Consider the following 19859-nt stretch of genomic DNA (forward strand, 5'->3'; position numbering starts at 1 on the left):
AAAAGGGTTCTGTACAGGGGAGGATACATCCCCCAGAGTTAATGGGGAGTAAAAGGGTTCTGTACAGGGGAGGATACATCCCCCAGAGTTAATGGGGAGTAAAAGGGTTCTGTACAGGGGAGGATACATCCCCCAGAGTTAATGGGGAGTAAAAGGGTTCTGTACAGGGGAGGATACATCCCCCAGAGTTAATGGGGAGTAAAAGGGTTCTGTACAGGGGAGGATACATCCCCCAGAGTTAATGGGGAGTAAAAGGGTTCTGTACAGGGGAGGATACATCCCCCAGAGTTAATGGGGAGTAAAAGGGTTCTGTACAGGGGAGGATACATCCCCCAGAGTTAATGGGGAGTAAAAGGGTTCTGTACAGGGGAGGATACATCCCCCAGAGTTAATGGGGAGTAAAAGGGTTCTGTACAGGGGAGGATACATCCCCCAGAGTTAATGGGGAGTAAAAGGGTTCTGTACAGGGGAGGATACATCCCCCAGAGTTAATGGGGAGTAAAAGGGTTCTGTACAGGGGAGGATACATCCCCCAGAGTTAATGGGGAGTAAAAGGGTTCTGTACAGGGGAGGATACATCCCCCAGAGTTAATGGGGAGTAAAAGGGTTCTGTACAGGGGAGGATACATCCCCCAGAGTTAATGGGGAGTAAAAGGGTTCTGTACAGGGGAGGATACATCCCCCAGAGTTAATGGGGAGTAAAAGGGTTCTGTACAGGGTAGGATACATCCCCCAGAGTTAATGGGGAGTAAAAGGGTTCTGTACAGGGGAGGATACATCGCCCAGAGTTAATGGGGAGTAAAAGGGTTCTGTACAGGGGAGGATACATCCCCCAGAGTTAATGGGGAGTAAAAGGGTTCTGTATAAGAGGAGGATAAATTCTGTACAGCTGTGTTAATGGTGTGTGGTATCATCTAGTAGTAGATCATGGCTGAAGTCTCCACCCGCTCAGTCTGGCCATGGGCTCAGGGGATGGAAAATGTCTTACACAATATCACAATTCTAGAGATTGATATTGATTTCATCAAATTGTCTTTTACACACTAGTTCAGTTTGGTTTTATATTGAATCAAATAAATCATAAATAAGCTCAAGGCTACTTCAGATGTAGGTGCGGCAAGTTTCACGTATATTAATCACGGACTCTTCAATAACTTGATATAAATATGCTTAGCTTTCAAAGATAATGATCTGTCAATTTCCATACAACCATGGCTATCTAGGAAGGCTAACTAGGACGGCTATCTGGGGCGCAAATCATGACTGGAGTACTAGTCTTTCCATACACTACTAAATAGAAGATGTGTCTGAAATCGATGACTGTCCAAATTTCAAGATTTTCCTATCTTTAAACTTGTGTTTATATAATTACCTTAGTTCTGCGTGATCAATTAACTAGACGCGCCACAGTAATTTGTACAGGGCGTCTCAACGCAATGCAACACAAATAAGGATTAAATAAACAAATTTGATGAAAAATAAACCAAAACAACAGATGTGTGTTTTTAATTGGCACAGTTTATATCTTCAGTTAAATAACAAACTGAACAATGCCAAGACCTGTTATTTATAAAAGTAACATTTTTCTCCTTAATTGGTGAATCTTATTATTCAGAGACTAGAGAATATGACTGATAGGAACAGGGATTAAAATTCTCATTCAAACGTTGCCTTGTATCTGCCTTTATTACACCTCGTGTACATGCATGGCTGTTATCGTACTTGGCAGACTTCATAATCTGAAGGATAAGATTTTATCATGTAAAACAAGTGAAAACACTTGAACCATTACTACACAAATGAGAGTACATCGACCTCGGGCACGTACAGAGATCTCATGAATATGCATGGCTTAAGCTGTTGAAACAAAACCTTCCATTTGAGGATCGACAGGCCACTCTCTGATAGACAGATTTCCTTGGCTGGTTGTACCAGGCCCAGTCTGCCAGTATAAATGATCTCATTACATGGACATTAGCTTGACCAAAAGATTAATTATCCTCTCCAGGAAACCTTTGTACAGAAACAGCAATAATCAAGGAATCAAAGACCAACAGGAGTAGCTATAGAAAACCCTAAACTGTCAGAACCGCTACATAGTAACCTGAGAGTTCACAGCTTCTAAACCTGTCCTTTATCTGACCTTACATGGAAGGTCAAATCAATTTCATATGCTTCTTCTGTACCCTTCAATTTTTCTTTCCTCCCAAAATAGTTTGAGTTTTATAGCAAAAATGAAACTCGATATTCTCAGAATTTTTATTGAATGATAAGCACTCCATCCATAAATATAATTTATAAAGAGCCAATTAATTGTTAAATGAAATGCGGAGGCTTAAAACTTGAAAAATTAACTTTACTTTTGTACGTCAGTCGTTAATTATGATCAATATCAGAATTAAGAGTTACATGTATGTAGTCCTTATAGGCTGACAAAACACTCCAAATTAAAGGGGATGACCCTGGACATGACACAAAGTCTGGAAGAAATTAATATAGCTATGTATGAAGATGATTTTCTATGGATGTTTGACACCAAGTTAAGAAGTTAATATCTGGCTAAATATCAATTCCAGCTAGTCACATATTGGATGAAGATATAAAGAGCTTGCTTCGATTCTGTCACCCAGACATTTGCTGCAGGCTCCAGATTGTCTGTGGTATATGTGGTTATCAGATGTCTTTATCAAAACCTATCCTGATCTCAATCAATATGTTTTCTTCCCTCCTCTTTCTCAACATTGTTATTGGTAAGTTTATGTTTTGTAGTAACAGACATATACCCTTGTGATGTTGTCCTGGATGTGCAGTATTAATATATTGCAAGGAACAATTTCAAATTGTATGCAATAATCAGGTTATCAACTTCAAATACAACATATATCTTTCCTTTTTTCCTTTTCCCAACTTTTGATTTTGTAAAGTTGGTAATTATCATTTACTCAGAATATAACATATGAATAAATGGTATTAATGAGACTTAAATTTTACAAGATCCTAAATTTTTTGACAAATTTTCTCAATGTGAATGAGCTCAATACACCAATTATTTGTTTTCTGTTCTTTCCTTTTAAGTCTATACATTTAAACATTTGACCCATGTAGTACATGGAAAGTTTATCAACTGCATTCAATCATACTTACTATCACTGAACACCAGTATATCACAAAACACTGATATCCTTATAGCTAAACACAAGTACATTGCAAGACATTTATTTATAGTTATGAGAACTAGTCTAAAGTTGTTTTTTTTCAAATTTTTGTTAAACAACTTATACACAATTAATAATGTACTATGATAGTATGTGAGTTTGACCACAGTTCTAGGTAATTTACAGTTATAAAACTATTAACCCATCCACACCAACTTGCAGTACACAGACTAAACAAATACCATGACTCTAGGCCTCAGAGTTCGGTAGAAGAAGTTTTTAAAGAAACAGCTGGCATATGATAGATTCCTAATGAACTGATGATAACCTTTTGTTAAGATATACAGCTATATTGCCTGCCAGAAGTATAAAATGTCTGTCACCCCTGATTCGTTTGTTTGCCTGTGGCCTTGTGCCATCTGTTCACGCTAACTTTGTGTCAATACTTATATATGTATACAGTTAACCTTATTTCCACATGTCAATATATTTCATGATGTTATGATGAAAAGTAGCATATATACATCACGTTTAAAGCTATCCTGGATCATTTTATTGTACACAACTTGTATCCTGTATTATTAATATAGCTTGTTTGGTGGTGGAACAATAGAAAATACGGATATAATTACAAAACTGCAATTCTAACTCAATATCAATAAAATGGGCAAAATACAAACAAAATTATAGATTTGTATGGAGGCCCTGAGTAAGTACAAAGAGAATACATTCAGCCTCAGAAATTAACCCAGCAGTATAAACATTAGTACTTACAACATATAGAATGTAAACAAAACATATTGTATATTTATCTATATGAACCTGTACATGGAGATGTATTTCTTTCAAAAATTATTAAAGGGTCCCATGGCCAACTCCCATAAATATAACTGAAATCAAAAACCAAACAACAGCGCACGCCTACATAAGGTAGGCCTTATATACTGATCATGTACATTTCTATTTAAGCTTTATAAAATATCAGATACGACCTCATGTCAGAAATGTGGACTTTTCATATACTAGTATCTCAAAAGATTAAAGAAAGGTGGACTTTTAATAAATCTGGAACGATTAAAGAAAGGTGGACTTTACATAAATCTTGAAAAATTTATATTATAATTAAGAAAGGTGGACTTTCCACAGATATTGAAAGATTTAAGAAATGTGGACATATAGATGCCAGGCTTAATACAACCTTACAGCAGAAACAAATGAACAGAAATTTACATATAAAGGCCTACATTCAAGGAAGAAATGTACTTTTATATACATTTATATAAGAAACAAAGACTTGTTCCAAGCTAACACATTGTATTTTGCTAAACAAGGCAAATCAATAAGATAAAGAAAACAGTTCTTATACAGATTCTAGGTAGATCACACGCGATGGATGCTGTGACTGTCATCTTACCTCGGGCTCCCGTGAAAGACGTTCGTGATGGACATGACTGGGACTAACGGATCGTTTCCGTATATGAGGATGTTCTAGTAAATAGTGGTCCTTAAGGTTCCCGATCTGAAACAACAAATATCACAAAGAGATTTCAAACTAAAGTTATGCAATAATATATACTAAACCACACATTGTTACACAATTAAAACGTATCAATTAAACAATTTTTCTTTTATGTAACATAATTAAATCTTATTTTGGATTACATATGGTCTATAACAAGTCCTAGAGGATGAACATGGTTTTACTTGATGTTCACGACTTTTATTCAATTTTATTATACACCACTATCGATGTGTACATTGCCAATGAATTCCATGCGAACTGTCCAGTTTTTCCAGTTAAATTCATATACTGGATTATCTCCCCCTAATTTAAAACTTAAAATCGGACAAATTACATAACTTAATTTCATTTATAATTTCAATGTTCTTGGGGGAGCAGTCTACTTTTGAAGTGAAATATTTAACATTTTGTAAAGTTAATTTTAGAATCTAATTAATACTGCAATCTTCTTTTGATTGCATAATAATAAAATTCTCAAAATGTGACATTTTTGTAATGTCTTTCATGCATTTCAATAAATGGAGAACCTTAAGTTATACAGAAGGAAAATATTCTAAGATGGATCTTTCTTAACATACGGTAGTTAGTCTAGCTGTACAAACGTTAAAAAAAATCTTAAATTTACATTTTTCATCGTTTTTGAAAATTTAAATAGGTTCCTCTTTTGACCCTCCAAATAATTTAACTTCAAAGAGGCTGGATCATTTTGTAAATATTTGCAGTTTTCACAGAGAAATTTGTTAAATTTAAGGAGTTGGGCCAATATCAATTTTCTTATGAAGTTATTATACCAACATGTAAAAAACAGTGTGTTAATGTATATTAGAAGGACAGTGTTTATCACCTGTGGTATTTTACCTGTATGAACTTTATTTTACTGAGTGACCTTCAGGTATTATTCATTACCTATGATTTGTTTACCAGTACGTACCTACATGTGTTTATGCATAATACATTTACATATTTCCAGGAGAATCTCGTCACCTGCGGTAATGTAATTTCCAGGTAGGTAATGATGTATAGATATAAATATATACAATATATATACACCAGTGGTAGGGAATGACGTATAGATATATATATACACACCAGTGACAAAACAACATAAACTGAGTTCAATAAATTACATGTAACCATCCATTGTTGTGAATGCTTGAATTGCATAACCAGTCCTTGTAAAATAAATACATTACAATAAACAATTGTTTGTGCCACTATAAACAATTGTTATAATTTATCTTGTCAGCTAGTAAAGAAGACACTATTAATTTTAAAGTTAAAGTCACATGTGGGCTGGCTACATCCTGGTCTGTTACCACTGGGAATGGTCACATAAACACAGAGATATGAAATAATATACACGTAATTCTATAAAACTTGGTTCTAATTTTATTCCAGGAAGTTGGTGTTGATTTTCAGAAAAGTCGATTCCTAATTGGAATACATGTTTTTTAATTCACAATAAAAGCTACCTACATGTAAAGTACATGTATAGCTGTATGCTAACTTTGAGCTATGAAAACTTAAATTTATTCCAGAGTAAAAAGTAAAAAATATGAAGATCAGAGCAATCATTCCTAATTCATTAGACAATTTATTTGGATATAAATGTAGATTTTATCTGCATTTAAATAAAGACTGTAGCATTAATATGTACATTAACTTACCTAGAAAGCTATCAACATTCAATAACAGGTGTTCTTTACTCCTATACCCGGTAATATCTAGTCACTCTAATTACATAACCTTAAGTCAAACACAATCTCAAGTCAAACACAACCTCAAGTCAAACAACCTCAAGTCAAACACAATCTCAAGTCAAACACAATCTCAAGTCAAACACAACCTCAAGTCAAACACAACCTCAAGTCAAACACAACCTCAAGTCAAACACAACCTCAAGTCAAACACAACCTCATGATCAAGTCAGTCAAACACAACCTCAAGTCAAACACAACCTCAAGTCAGTCAAACATAACCTCAAGTCAAACACAACCTCAAGTCAAACATAACCTCAAGTCAGTCAAACACAACATCAAGTCAAACATAACCTCAAGTCAGTCAAACATAACCTCAAGTCAAACACAACCTCAAGTCAAACACAACCTCAAGTCAAACACAACCTCAAGTCATGCAATCTCATTCAATGCTGAATCTCCATAATACATTTTTATGCTAAATTAATAATCTTTCCAGAACAATAAAGAATATAAAATCCAATTCTGTCTGCTCAGAAGCTTGACAATGTTGTTTAGGATATCTGATGCTAGTTGTGTTGTGGACATTAAAATGTAAGCCCCACCTTGAAATGTGTCAGAATTTGTAATTTACGACGAAAAGATTCCAGATATTATACGAAAAACATATCTGATCGTCATGTTTAAGCCATAACGCCTTGTATACATGTAATATAAAGAACATGAAGTGTTGTAAAGGATCATAAATATCAAAGACAATTCCTAGTAACAGCTGATATGATATATATACATATTCACAGAATAGATTTAACATAGAAGAGCCCCAAATGTTTTTTTAATAATATGTCAAAATTTTCATGCAATTTTTTTTAGAACGTATTTATATACTGATGCATATCGAAAATATTTCATTTATAATTCAAAATTTTGAACAAAATATAGACTTCTATATTGAAAAGAATTTGGTTATTACCATCTAATGTTGATAATAATGGTTTTCTTTCCCCCGCAAATCTAACAATGGTGCACACTCCCCACAGCATTTCCTTAAACACCCAGATAATCTATATATCCAGTACGGATCAGGAGGACAGGAAGCTGATATCATCAGACTACCACGCAGTTTACACTTTCATACAAACAGTTTCGGAGACAACAATACCACATATCATATGCCTTCACCAAGTTTTTTTCTTTCAATTTTTAACATATATATATATGATGCATATCAAAATATTATTTTTTTTGTAATTCAAAATTTTAACACAAAAAATAGATTTCTATGTTGAAAAAGAATTTATAGCTATTTAATTGATTTGCCACCATACATGAGAGGCATTAAGATGCTGAGAGGTGTTCATAAGACCATTTCTTTCATATGCTTGAGTACATACAAGAACAGCTCTTTGACATGCTTGAGTTTGTCAGAGTACAAGGCCACATCTTTGACATGCTTGAGTTTGTCAGAGTACAAGGCCACATCTTTGACATGCTTGAGTTTGTCAGAGTACAAGGCCACATCTTTGAAATATGCTTGCAATTGAGACTCTTGACATTATAGAATAATTATTAGTTAATTATCAGCGAGACCTCAACTGTGGAGTTTTAGACTATTAAAGACTATATCTATATATATGTAATTATTTATCTCATACCATCTTGTTAAACAAGCAGTATATGGTATAAGACATGTAGGAGGGTGGTATAGGACATGTAGGAGGGTGGTACAGGATGTGTAGGAGGGTGGTATAGGACATGTAGGAGGATGGTATAGGACGTGTAGGATGGTGGTATAGGACATGTAGGAGGGTGGTACAGGACATGTAGGAGGGTGTGGTATAGGATATATGTAGAGGACAGAGGAGGGTGGTATAGGACATGTAGCAGGGTGGTACAGGACGTGTAGCAGGGTGGTACAGGACATGTAGGAGGGTGGTACAGGACATGTAGGAGGGTGGTACAGGACATGTAGCAGGGTGGTACAGGACATGTAGGAGGGTGGTACAGGACATGTAGGAGGGTGGTACAGGACATGTAGGAGGGTGGTATAGAACATGTAGGAGGGTGGTATAGGACATGTAGGAGATCAGTATAGGACATGTAGGAGGGTGGTACAGGACATGTAGGAGGGTGGTTCGGGACATGTAGGAGGGTGGTACAGGACATGTAGGAGGGTGGTATAGGACATGTAGGAGGGTGGTATAGGACATGTAGGAGGGTGGTACAGGATGTGTAGGAGGGTGGTATAGGACATGTAGGAGGATGGTATAGGACGTGTAGGATGGTGGTATAGGACATGTAGGAGGGTGGTACAGGACATGTAGGAGGGTGTGGTATAGGATATATGTAGAGGACAGAGGAGGGTGGTATAGGACATGTAGCAGGGTGGTACAGGACGTGTAGCAGGGTGGTACAGGACATGTAGGAGGGTGGTACAGGACATGTAGGAGGGTGGTACAGGACATGTAGCAGGGTGGTACAGGACATGTAGGAGGGTGGTACAGGACATGTAGGAGGGTGGTACAGGACATGTAGGAGGGTGGTATAGAACATGTAGGAGGGTGGTATAGGACATGTAGGAGATCAGTATAGGACATGTAGGAGGGTGGTACAGGACATGTAGGAGGGTGGTTCGGGACATGTAGGAGGGTGGTACAGGACATGTAGGAGGGTGGTATAGGACATGTAGGAGGGTGGTATAAGACATGTAGGAGGGTGGTACAGGACATGTAGGAGGGTGGTATAGGACATGTAGGAGGGTGGTACAGGACATGTAGGAGGATGGTACAGGACATGTAGGAGGGTGGTACAGGACATGTAGGAGGATGGTATAGGACATGTAGGAGGGTGGTACAGGACATGTAGGAGGGTGGTATAGGACATGTAGGAGGGTGGTATATGACATGTAGGAGGGTGGTACAGGACATGTAGGAGGGTGGTACAGGACATGTAGGAGTGTGGTATAGGACATGTAGGAGGGTGGTATAGGACATGTAGGAGGGTGGTATAGGACATGTAGGAGGGTGGTATAGGACATGTAGGAGGGTGGTACAGGACATGTAGGAGGGTGGTACAGGACATGTAGGAGGGTGGTATAGGACATGTAGGAGGGTGGTATAGGACATGTAGGAGGGTGGTACAGGACGTGTAGGATGGTGGTATAGGACATGTAGGAGGGTGGTACAGGACATGTAGGAGGGTGTGGTATAGGATATATGTAGAGGACAGAGGAGGGTGGTACAGGACATGTAGGAGGGTGGTACAGGACATGTAGGAGGGTGGTATAGGACATGTAGGAGGGTGGTATAGGACATGTAGGAGGGTGGTATAAGACATGTAGGAGGGTGGTACAGGACATGTAGGAGGGTGGTATAGGACATGTAGGAGGGTGGTATAGGACATGTAGGAGGGTGGTATAGGACATGTAGGAGGGTGGTACAGGACATGTAGGGGGGTGGTATATGACATGTAGGAGGGTGGTACAGGACATGTAGGAGGGTGGTACAGGACATGTAGGAGGGTGGTACAGGACATGTAGGAGGGTGGTATAGAACATGTAGGAGGGTGGTACAGGACATGTAGGAGGGTGGTACAGGACATGTAGGAGGGTGATATAGGACATGTAGGAGGGTGGTATAGGACATGTAGGAGGGTGGTATAGGACATGTAGGAGATCAGTATAGGACATGTAGGAGGGTGGTATAGGACATGTAGGAGGGTGGTACAGGACATGTAGGAGGGTGGTATATGACATGTAGGAGGGTGGTACAGGACATGTAGGAGGGTGGTATAGGACATGTAGGAGGGTGGTACAGGACATGTAGGAGGGTGGTACAGGACATGTAGGAGGGTGGTATAGAACATGTAGGAGGATGGTATAGGACATGTAGGAGGGTGGTATAGGACATGTAGGAGGGTGGTATAGGACATGTAGGAGGATGGTATAGGATATATGTATAGGACAGAGGAGGGTGGTATAGGATATTTGTATAGGACAGAGGAGGGTGGTATGATAGGATATGCAGTTATATAAGTTCAGGTAAAGTTAAGGACATGTACGTATACAGTAGCAGTCTGATAAATAAAAAGTTGGATGAAGTATTCTATCCTATCAGGTTTCCAAGATTTCACATCCAACACATTGCTGAATTGCCTACCACATGTTATACATTGTGCTGAATTAGCTAAAGTAGTTTAATCTTTATCTAAAAGATAAAACAGGATTTGTACCAACTTATACTACACAGACCTCACAAATAAAAAGTGATGTATCTGTATAAAGCTGGGCTCTTATTTAAAGGTTGATGTTATTGGACATAATTTGTTCATTTGCTGGTTATAACAATATACTTTTTAATGAAGCAGGAAAAAAAGTGGAAGATTTTATTGAACAGCCTGTAATTATATATAACCAAATTCAATAGTCACAAACGTTATGTTATATGATTTTATGAAATCTTAAATTCATGAACAATATACCCGGGTACATATTTTGGGTTTCCATCCAGCTGCAGCATGGCAGTGATCATTTACAAAAGTTGAATTTTGACCTTATTTGGGGATAGTTTGGGTCATCATGATCATTTTATACTCCTTATATTCCTTTGTGTGTATAATACAATTAAATTTTGCATCAATGGAACAGTTCTGGTCTTTTTGAAAATTTGTAAAAAATGAAAATATTACCTGTAACTTTTTTTTCAATTTTATTGATCACATATATATGCATGGTGTTGTATTTTTATTCTTACACTGATTTAGGATGGGTAACGTTCTTTATTTTGAATTTTAAATTCAGACTTACTTTTTTTATTTAAGAAAGAAACATACAATATAAAATATAACAGCACATAAGTGTTTTGATCCTTGAGCAATAATTTCCGAAATAAAGTTGATATGTTATCACTACATAATGAAAACGTCTACCGATCCTTGAATTATACGATAATAAAATGGTTTTCTTTCCCCCGCACATCTAACAACAATAGTGCACACTCCCCAGCAATACCTTAAACACCCTGCGGAATGAGATAATCTATATCCAGTATTTGGATCAGGAGGACAGGAAACCTGATATCATCAGACTACCACGCAGTTTCAATTTTCATACAAAATGTCGCTGAGACTACAATACCACATATCTCTGTCTTCACAAGTTTTCAAAACCACAGAAATGTCACCCAGTATATAATTCAATTTACAGTAAGAATTCCAGAAGGTATCCCATTTCTGAATGTTTAAACATTACCATATGTACAGAAAACAACATTTCACTTAATAAACAAAAACATTCGCACAAAAAACGTTTTATAATGTATGATCATGATATAATCAAACATTTTAATCATTATTAATGGTGCTAGGCCAGACATCCAAACTTTACAAATGGCTACGAGGGAACATTGATCTGGTCTAAGTTGAGTTTTTGACGACAAAACCTGTGAATCCTCTGCATACTTCTTACATCTTGATTAATTGTGTGACTGCAGCTGCATGAAAGCAAGGCGAAGTACAAATGTAATATACTCTGGGTGCAAATTTTAACCTGATATTGGCATCACAGATGGGCCATAGCAACATCTCAGTAATGTAACTCAGTGTTGTGTACTGAATGGCACCATGATCATGAGCATCAAATCTGTGAATTTGCCTTCCCTGTTTATGCATGTGTATGCGTACCTACAGGGCTGTTTAAATTTCTCCCTAGTTTGGGATGGGCCTTTTTGTCTCATTTTCGGAAGAAAATTGGTGAATTGGGAAAGAGTTTTTCAGGAGAAAACTGCTACAATTGGAAATTTGGTCTTAATAGGAAATAATTTCAATTGGGAATTCGCCGAATGGGACCCATTATCGCCCCAAAAAGCCCTCAGAAAAAGCCTTGACCTATACCAAATATTAGTGACTGGCCATGGCTGACATTCAGACAGACAGCAAAAGTTACTAATAAAGTAGTTTATAGCCATTTACAAATTTGTAAACTACCCTTGTAGTCATCTGCAAAGTTTGGATGGCATCATTATCATTAATTATATTGTAAAAAAAAAAATTACTATACATTATAAAATCAGGTTTACACTGGGTATCTTAATTAGAAATGCAGCAGCCTTTCAGGAAAACAAAATAACTACCCAGCTAGCCAATCTCACTATTTCGACAAGCCCAACTTTTTCATGGGAACAATTTGTGGGATTTTTACGACTTGTAAGCTATAACAAAAAATAAATAAATAATTCTCAACACATGTCCATTTTGTCTTCTGGGCAGTTATAATTACTATCATTTATTTATAAAACCTAGTATCTGTAGTGATTTAGTTCCTGTAGCAGATATTGATGGTGACGAAAACTTGGTAAACCAATCTTATATCATGGCCATGTATAATACGTACAGTACACAATTAATAGATGCAAATTTTCAATTTGATATGTGTAAAAAGTACAAAAGCTTATCATGATTGCATCACAAATAAATCCAAAATACATAAATCATTGATACTATATATATCGCTACCTTTATATGATGAGCATTTCATTGTATTTGGTGTTTAAAGAAATTTTCAATTCTAATGAAAAGGAAAACACAATAACAGGCGATTGCTGCATTTATCACAATTTCGACAAATCATCATGACATTTTACAGTTACATTTATAACCATTTTTGAGCTTACAAATCATGTTCATGTAAACAATATTCATCAAACTTATAGATGTTTAGGCGATAATGACAATATATCTTCAAAGTTTATGGTACCTAATAAGATGTTTGGACAAAATTTGTGATTAAGTTTTACCTATACCTTCAAAGAATTCTGAACTGGTATAATACAGGTATATCTAATGAAAAACATCAAAATAGATGTTAAACAAAACATACAACTTTGTCAAACAATTTTAAAATCTCATGAGATCTGTACATTACCTTCAAAGGGTTACGACATTTAATCAGGGATGTACATGTATGTCATTGAATTAATCTAAACAATAATTTATAGCTTTTTTTTTCTGTGTTGTGGATAGATAGCCAGAACTCTTCATACTACTTTGTACTGTATACAATCACCCCTCTGATTGATAACATGTAAATACTGAAATCTGTTCCGATCCAGTACAGTAGGCCTAAGCTATATTTAGTGTAAATGGGTTGGAAAATCATAACTGTTTGATTTTAACATACTTAAACGGTTGGTCAGTGTCAAATATTATTAATTTCTCATGATACTTTAATGGGATGTTGACCAGCTTATCTATCATATATAGTATACTAAGCAGCTTTTAAACAAACGTACCCAAATAATGAACAAATCATGCTTGCCTAATTACCAAACATGAGAAATTCATTCACATTAATTGATTATGGATTCCCAAAATCAAATTTACTAAAAAAATCTAATTATCGATTACAATAGAATTGGCCTAACATTAAGGTCTAGAGTGTTTTTATGAAGTAAGTCTACTGAGCTGCAATAGCATTTATCCAATTATCTGTTAACAATATAGTATAACTTATTGCTGTGTATATACCGGTAGCTTGACGTGTTTTCATCGCCATGTCTCCATTGATCCACTATATATTAACACTATATTCAGTATTCACATATAGTAATCCCAATCTCTTCTGACATAAATGCTTCCTAATACTTTATTTCATGTATTAAATAAAACAAATAGCCGGACGGATATATTTGGACAATTTAATGTTTACAAAGAACCTTTACAAAACAGTAACATGGAGATCATGTAATGCTACAATGTCATTTTTTCAACTTCCGTTTTAGAATAATGAAATGTAAATTAATTTGTGGAAATTTTACTAACGTAAAACAATAACATAAACAATTTATGAACTTACCTGTCCTTGGTTGATGAATCCGTGTCTCTCTGCTATACGATCAACGACAGACCTTCCCCCCCGGACATGGACGGCGATTTCGTTCAGGTATTCACCCGAAGCAAGTTGACTAGATGCAATAATTGTGATAAATATATAACAGACTATAGTCCTAAAGTCACAAAAATATGGAAACTTTATAACAGGCCTCCGTGACTGTGTTTGTGTATAACGGTTCGTCATGATTTCTATTTCCTTCCCCGGAAGTTCCACTTTCTTACTTTTTGATTTATCGGCGAAGCTTTACCCGATCACTTCTGCTATCAATATGATACATTTCTCACTATCTCGTCATTTTTAAGTCCTGACCAGAATCCAATGTTACAATATGGCAAGCAAACACTCACCCACACGTCACACATGGAGAAATTGAAACCCACATCCTCGTACACAAGTTCAGAAGGGAACGCCCTTTGACCTCAAAACAACGCCGTCTGTCGGTACTTCAAAAGCTCATTGACAACTAATGGGATAACTCTTCATGTTTTTGTTGTAATTCCATTTGGCCTGCCTATTCCCGTGTAAGCTGGAGGCAATACGACGCGCTAGTAATTGAATTAGAACAAAAAACGTAGTTATCTAAAGTGACTATACAAACTGACATACGAAGATTTAAAAAATATTTAACATGAAACCAAGGACTTCTAGGTATATATTACATACAAGTCCGCTTATCGTATACAAGACCGTGAGATAACTTACATCATGAACAATAATTACAGCTTTTGAGATCTAATTACAATGTAAATGTTTATACCACATAAAATTGAATATGTTTATCAGATACTTCTATAATAGCCATATTATACAATTTTCTTTATGCGTTCAGATTTTTTTTTTTGTATCTCAACCAGAGACTTGTATATCAGATATACAAGTCTCTGTCCCAACTATTTCCCGGGTGTGGAATAGTCCCAAGAGTTGAAATGTTTAGGGAGTTCAAGAGGCTGGTCCAATATTGTAAAATTGCTAATTAAATAAACTATAGTAAAGCGGGGACATACATATACATATGCACGTCCCTGCATGATTAATCTTTATATCATTTTTTCTTAAATTTCTGCGTCGGCCTATATGTCAGGGACATATAATAATCTTATTATATCATCCTGTATATGTACCAGAGTCAGCTAGAGAAGATCTCCCGATCATCGATTCCCTGACCGTTAATACTCTGTGATACTTTAATCTAAACATATAACTATCTTATATCTATTCATTTCTTGTTTTTTAAAATCTGATCCCAGCTATAAAATGCGTGTATGTCACAGGAAGGAAATTGTCATATATCGTTTTCATTTGATCGATTTGTTACATTAAAAGTCATGGAACAGTAACACGAAACTCCGATAATAGATTAATATTCATATTCTCTCGGGCTAAAGTGGTTCTATACATATTCGGAGTGCATGAATGTAATGTGAAATAGCATTAATATGTTCATACTTTTTTTTTATAACTACAAACAAATAAATAAAAGAGATAAATGGTTTATATTATTGTATTATAAGGCCAAATTGATTAAAAAAAACAACAGATCTCCCGGTTAACTTCATTTATTTCATGGTGAAATATGAGATTAGTTCTTAATTAGATTGATATAAAGTGTAATGTATTTTCAAATTTCTAACATGCAAGCCGGTTTCATTATAATCGATATCGATTACATAACGGAGAGAGAAGGGGGGGGGGGGGGGGGGGGCGCCTTGGAGTGAAATATTACATAAAATAATGTTTTGTGTATTTGCCATTTTTTTCTTTTCATTTTTTTTTAATTTTTATTTTAAGTATAGGCCTGTAGAAAAAAAGTATCATTCACGAAATGTACTTGATCCCGACTTTCAAGTTCTCTGACGCTTCAAAAGGTCTTTTTTTTTCTTCGATTGGTCATTTTTCCTCGTTTCGCCGGGAAATGAAGAATTTTCTGCAACAGCCCGTATGAGATAATATTGAGCCGAATCCTTTCAAAAGTTCAAAAGACAGGAGGGTTGAGGCGCATATCGCAAGTCAGAAGTTTATTAAAAGTTAGCACTGAAAAACAACAACTGGAATTCATATTAGACTAAATTGACGCTAGTTACGAAGGTAAACGAACAAGTTATACCGACCGTTATTTGGGAGTTTTAGCATAGTCCCTGTGGACTTCACGTTCTCATAATATTGAAGATACACAAAATATACTATAAACGTACCAATCTAATTAAAATGAGAGATATCGTAGTCTAATGGGAGATCTTATTTTAATTAGATTGATAACCGTCACATGTTAGTTTATAGAATCCCTCATCAGTCAGTTTATGAAATGGTTATTGTTACTGACATTTGAAAAAAAAAATCGTGCTTTTGTCTTAATTTCACACTTAACGTACCTATCGATTCAAATAATTCTTACTGCATAAACAGTATATGCATTTTATCACACGATACCATCCCCCTTTTTTAATTTCGTATTTTTACACGTCGAGTTTACGCGTTATAGTCAGGTCAGATAAGTCCTCATTTAAAACATAAATATTCACTTGTATTTTATTATCAAAAACATGTTGTATCGTACAGTACACCTAAAATGTCTCCCTTTTTTCGTAGTGTTCCTTCATGTTTGACATTTCGCGGGAAATTAGCGCATCTGCTATTACCTCCCTTCTTGCATAGCTCTCTTGCTTGTTCAATTTTGTCGTCTGTTCAAAGATGGCGGCTCCGGCAAGGACATTTCTCGTAAGAATTTGTATTAATTGTATTTCCATTCTATCGTTCTTTACTTGACTCATGTTTGGCGTTTTACAATCGGTCTGCATGCATGACATCTAGGAAATGACATAACATCTTCTGTAACTCTCTTAGAGCAATAGATAGAAATATATCCTGGCAAAATAGAAAATAGCCGAAACTCGTTCCTCTGGCCCTGACACCATGTCTGGTGTAGGGGTGTAGGGCCCCTACACCAGACATGGTGTCAGGACCAGAGGAAACTCGGGCTAAATAGAAAACAGTTCTGTATACAAGTCCGCTACGTACAGTAAGAAATGACTGGTCGCCTTAAACACCAGGACAATTCTCGTGTTATGTGATTAAATCAACCAGATATAGATTTCTACCTAAACATTAAGACAAGTAAGTTAATTATTCTGGTCATTTTTTGTCATATAAGACTAGACATGTATCTCTTGTGTCTCGGATCTCGATTAGCCCGAGTTTCCTCTGGCCCTGACACCGTGTTTGGCCTACAGACATGGTGTACATGTCAGGGCCAGAGGAAACTCGGGCTAGGATCTGGATGGTCCTCTCAGCTAAGTCAGTTAGTGACAGAGACCGTATTTAACAGTCTATGTACAAGCCACACCGACCTGTTCCTTGTATGTACACTATACTCTCCTGTTTTTCAACGGGAATCAAACCCGGGTCTCTGATAAGCAATGGCACAGACGTCTGCTTCTGGTAAGTATTTATACAAAAAATAGCCCCTAGTCCTAATATATTAACAAGGTGTAACACTTGAAAAGTTGGAAGTAGGGGGGTGAGCTTTGGTTCACTTCAAACATCCAGTTCAATCCAACTAAAATATCAAAATTATTTGAAATCCTTGAATATCATATCATTGCATGTTATTTAGGTTATTCTCTTGTTATGTGACAATGATTTAAAGATAAGAAAATAAAGTGGTCGCGATAGCTGACGATCCATTGACTATGGATTTATTTTTCAATATTTTGACAATTCAAATCATATTGTCTTTGTAGAGTGCTGTAAGACCTCATATACCATCAATAAAGTTTCGTTATGGAGCAGGTGTACCATCAATAGGGAGTACCGGTAAGAATTGGGGGTTGTTTAAAACTCTATAGGAGAATCTCAGGGTTTTGGCAGGGAGTGCTGGTAGGAATCTAATAGACAATGCATTGAGATGGTGATCTGTACAGTAAAGCTTCTATTGAATAAGTCAAATTATTTTGCTGGTAACATTTTCATATAATAGGTAATTTAGTAGACCAAATTGAGATATACTGCCTTACAGAAGGATTGTTAAAAAAAAAAGACTGTTTTTTTTATCTAGGATACCAGGTAGACACAAAAATCTGAAAAGTAGCTAGCCGACACATGTACATAATACCAGTAACATCATAAGATTCCTTACACCTGAACTTCAGCATTCTTATAAAATCAAATGCTTGACATGCGAGTAACTGCCTAAAATTTGAAGAAATTAGTACAGTACTGAATCAGGTGCTTTCCACTATTTTAAATATATTTGCTCTGTACTAATTACTTTATTTTCTTAGATGCATCATTACAACCCAGAGATGCAGCGGTAGTTACTCCCCCTTCTACAGCAGCACCAGCCAGTAAACCAGTAGGCAACACACCAAAGGGCTCTGGTATTGATTACAATGACCTTCCCGGTCGCTACCATAGGAAACCATTAACAGAAGAGGAAATGGAATTTATACAGGTATTTTTTTAATTAAGATTGTCTGCCAAAAGATTGATTATATGAAATTAATAAACCAGTTCAAAATAAGTTACAATACTACATGAACACAAGCATTAGATCCTCTCCTAGACTCCTAATTGTAGTATTTGAGGTGAGGAAAATTTATAATTACCTGGTACATTGGATGCATATCAAACTTTCCTTATAATATAATATTGTATTAGAATTTTAGACTTGGCAAGTACTGTCTTATACAAATTGTTCATTCAAGCCACTCGGGGACAAAAGAGACCTATAATTTTGCTTGAAACCTTTAAAAATTGTATATAAGAGCCTGGATCATTTATATTACAGAGAGGTGGACCTGCGTAGTGGAGTGTGACATGCATTAATAATGATCTGCAAGCTTTGACAAAATAGACGAGTGACAAATGAATGAATGGAGAACATTGGAGGATACAGATGTGCTGTTTTTTAAAGACATTTTATGTAATGATTTTTTTTTGTGTGTGTATACATGAAATGTTGATATTTTTAGTTTGACTTTAAAGCAGTGGACAGTTTCATATTATACCATTTGCTGTGGTCTACCTATATGTGCAAAATATATACTGTTATTCGAGTCATTGATTACCATAAAAATTGGGAGATAGAAATTAAATTTACAAACAAATATGTACAACACTGTGGTGCCTTACATAATAGAGATCAGCAAGGTAGAGGTCACCATTTTCAGGTTTTCTCCCAAGACCATTTTTGATCTAGAATATGCCTGTACAGATGATATTGGTAAGCATGTAGACAATTTTGTATAGTTATGTAAATGAATTTATAAATAAATTTTCTGTGATTGTCATTTTCTTTTGGTCTTTAAGATTCCAAGCAGTTATATGAAACAGTAATGATTTAACTGTAAAATAATGACTCATGGAAAATGATTAATTTTCAACCAAATGTGTTCTTGAATTCCTAGAAACATAGTATATATGTATATGATGATGTAGGAATGAAAATTTAGGAGGCTAAATGTTACCATATGTTGTTAAATTCCACAATCCCTGGTCAAATACACTGAAATAAAAAAGAGGCCTATGGGTCTTACTGGTCACTTAGTTATGAAATAATTCATTTAATTTGACCCTTTTTGGCCCTGCCCATCAGCCTAGGG

General features: G+C 35.9%; 2 protein-coding genes across 2 annotated transcripts in view; one reads left to right on the top strand and one right to left on the bottom strand.

Moving 5' to 3' along the window:
- LOC117335127 (proprotein convertase subtilisin/kexin type 4-like) overlaps positions 1 to 14674 on the bottom strand; it is a 78803-nt gene extending 64129 nt beyond the window's left edge. Inside the window, exons 1-2 of the mRNA XM_033895057.1 lie at positions 14224 to 14674; positions 4570 to 4674 (exon numbers count right to left, since the gene is read on the bottom strand). Coding sequence (XP_033750948.1) covers positions 4570 to 4674; positions 14224 to 14445 — 327 coding nt within the window. The 5' untranslated portion in view covers positions 14446 to 14674. The remainder of the gene's footprint in view (positions 1 to 4569; positions 4675 to 14223) is intronic.
- A 2218-nt stretch (positions 14675 to 16892) lies between these two features.
- LOC117334971 (28S ribosomal protein S36, mitochondrial-like) lies at positions 16893 to 19547 on the top strand. The gene is made up of 4 exons (XM_033894842.1): positions 16893 to 16977; positions 18000 to 18072; positions 18540 to 18709; positions 19046 to 19547. Exons 1-4 carry the CDS (start codon positions 16951 to 16953, stop codon positions 19061 to 19063), a joined length of 288 nt encoding a protein of 95 aa, XP_033750733.1. The 5' UTR covers positions 16893 to 16950; the 3' UTR covers positions 19064 to 19547.
- Positions 19548 to 19859: the final 312 nt, after the last annotated feature.

This window comes from Pecten maximus, chromosome 9 (assembly GCF_902652985.1).
Source record: "Pecten maximus chromosome 9, xPecMax1.1, whole genome shotgun sequence".
Classification (NCBI taxonomy): Eukaryota; Metazoa; Mollusca; class Bivalvia; order Pectinida; family Pectinidae; genus Pecten; species Pecten maximus.

Coding starts and splice junctions, on each gene's coding strand:
- LOC117334971 (XM_033894842.1), top strand. CDS start 16,951: ATGGCGGCTCCGGCAAGGACATTTCTC. Junction 16,978..17,999: donor CTCCGGCAAGGACATTTCTC/GTAAGAATTTGT, acceptor TTGTCTTTGTAG/AGTGCTGTAAGACCTCATAT. Junction 18,073..18,539: donor ACCATCAATAGGGAGTACCG/GTAAGAATTGGG, acceptor TTATTTTCTTAG/ATGCATCATTACAACCCAGA.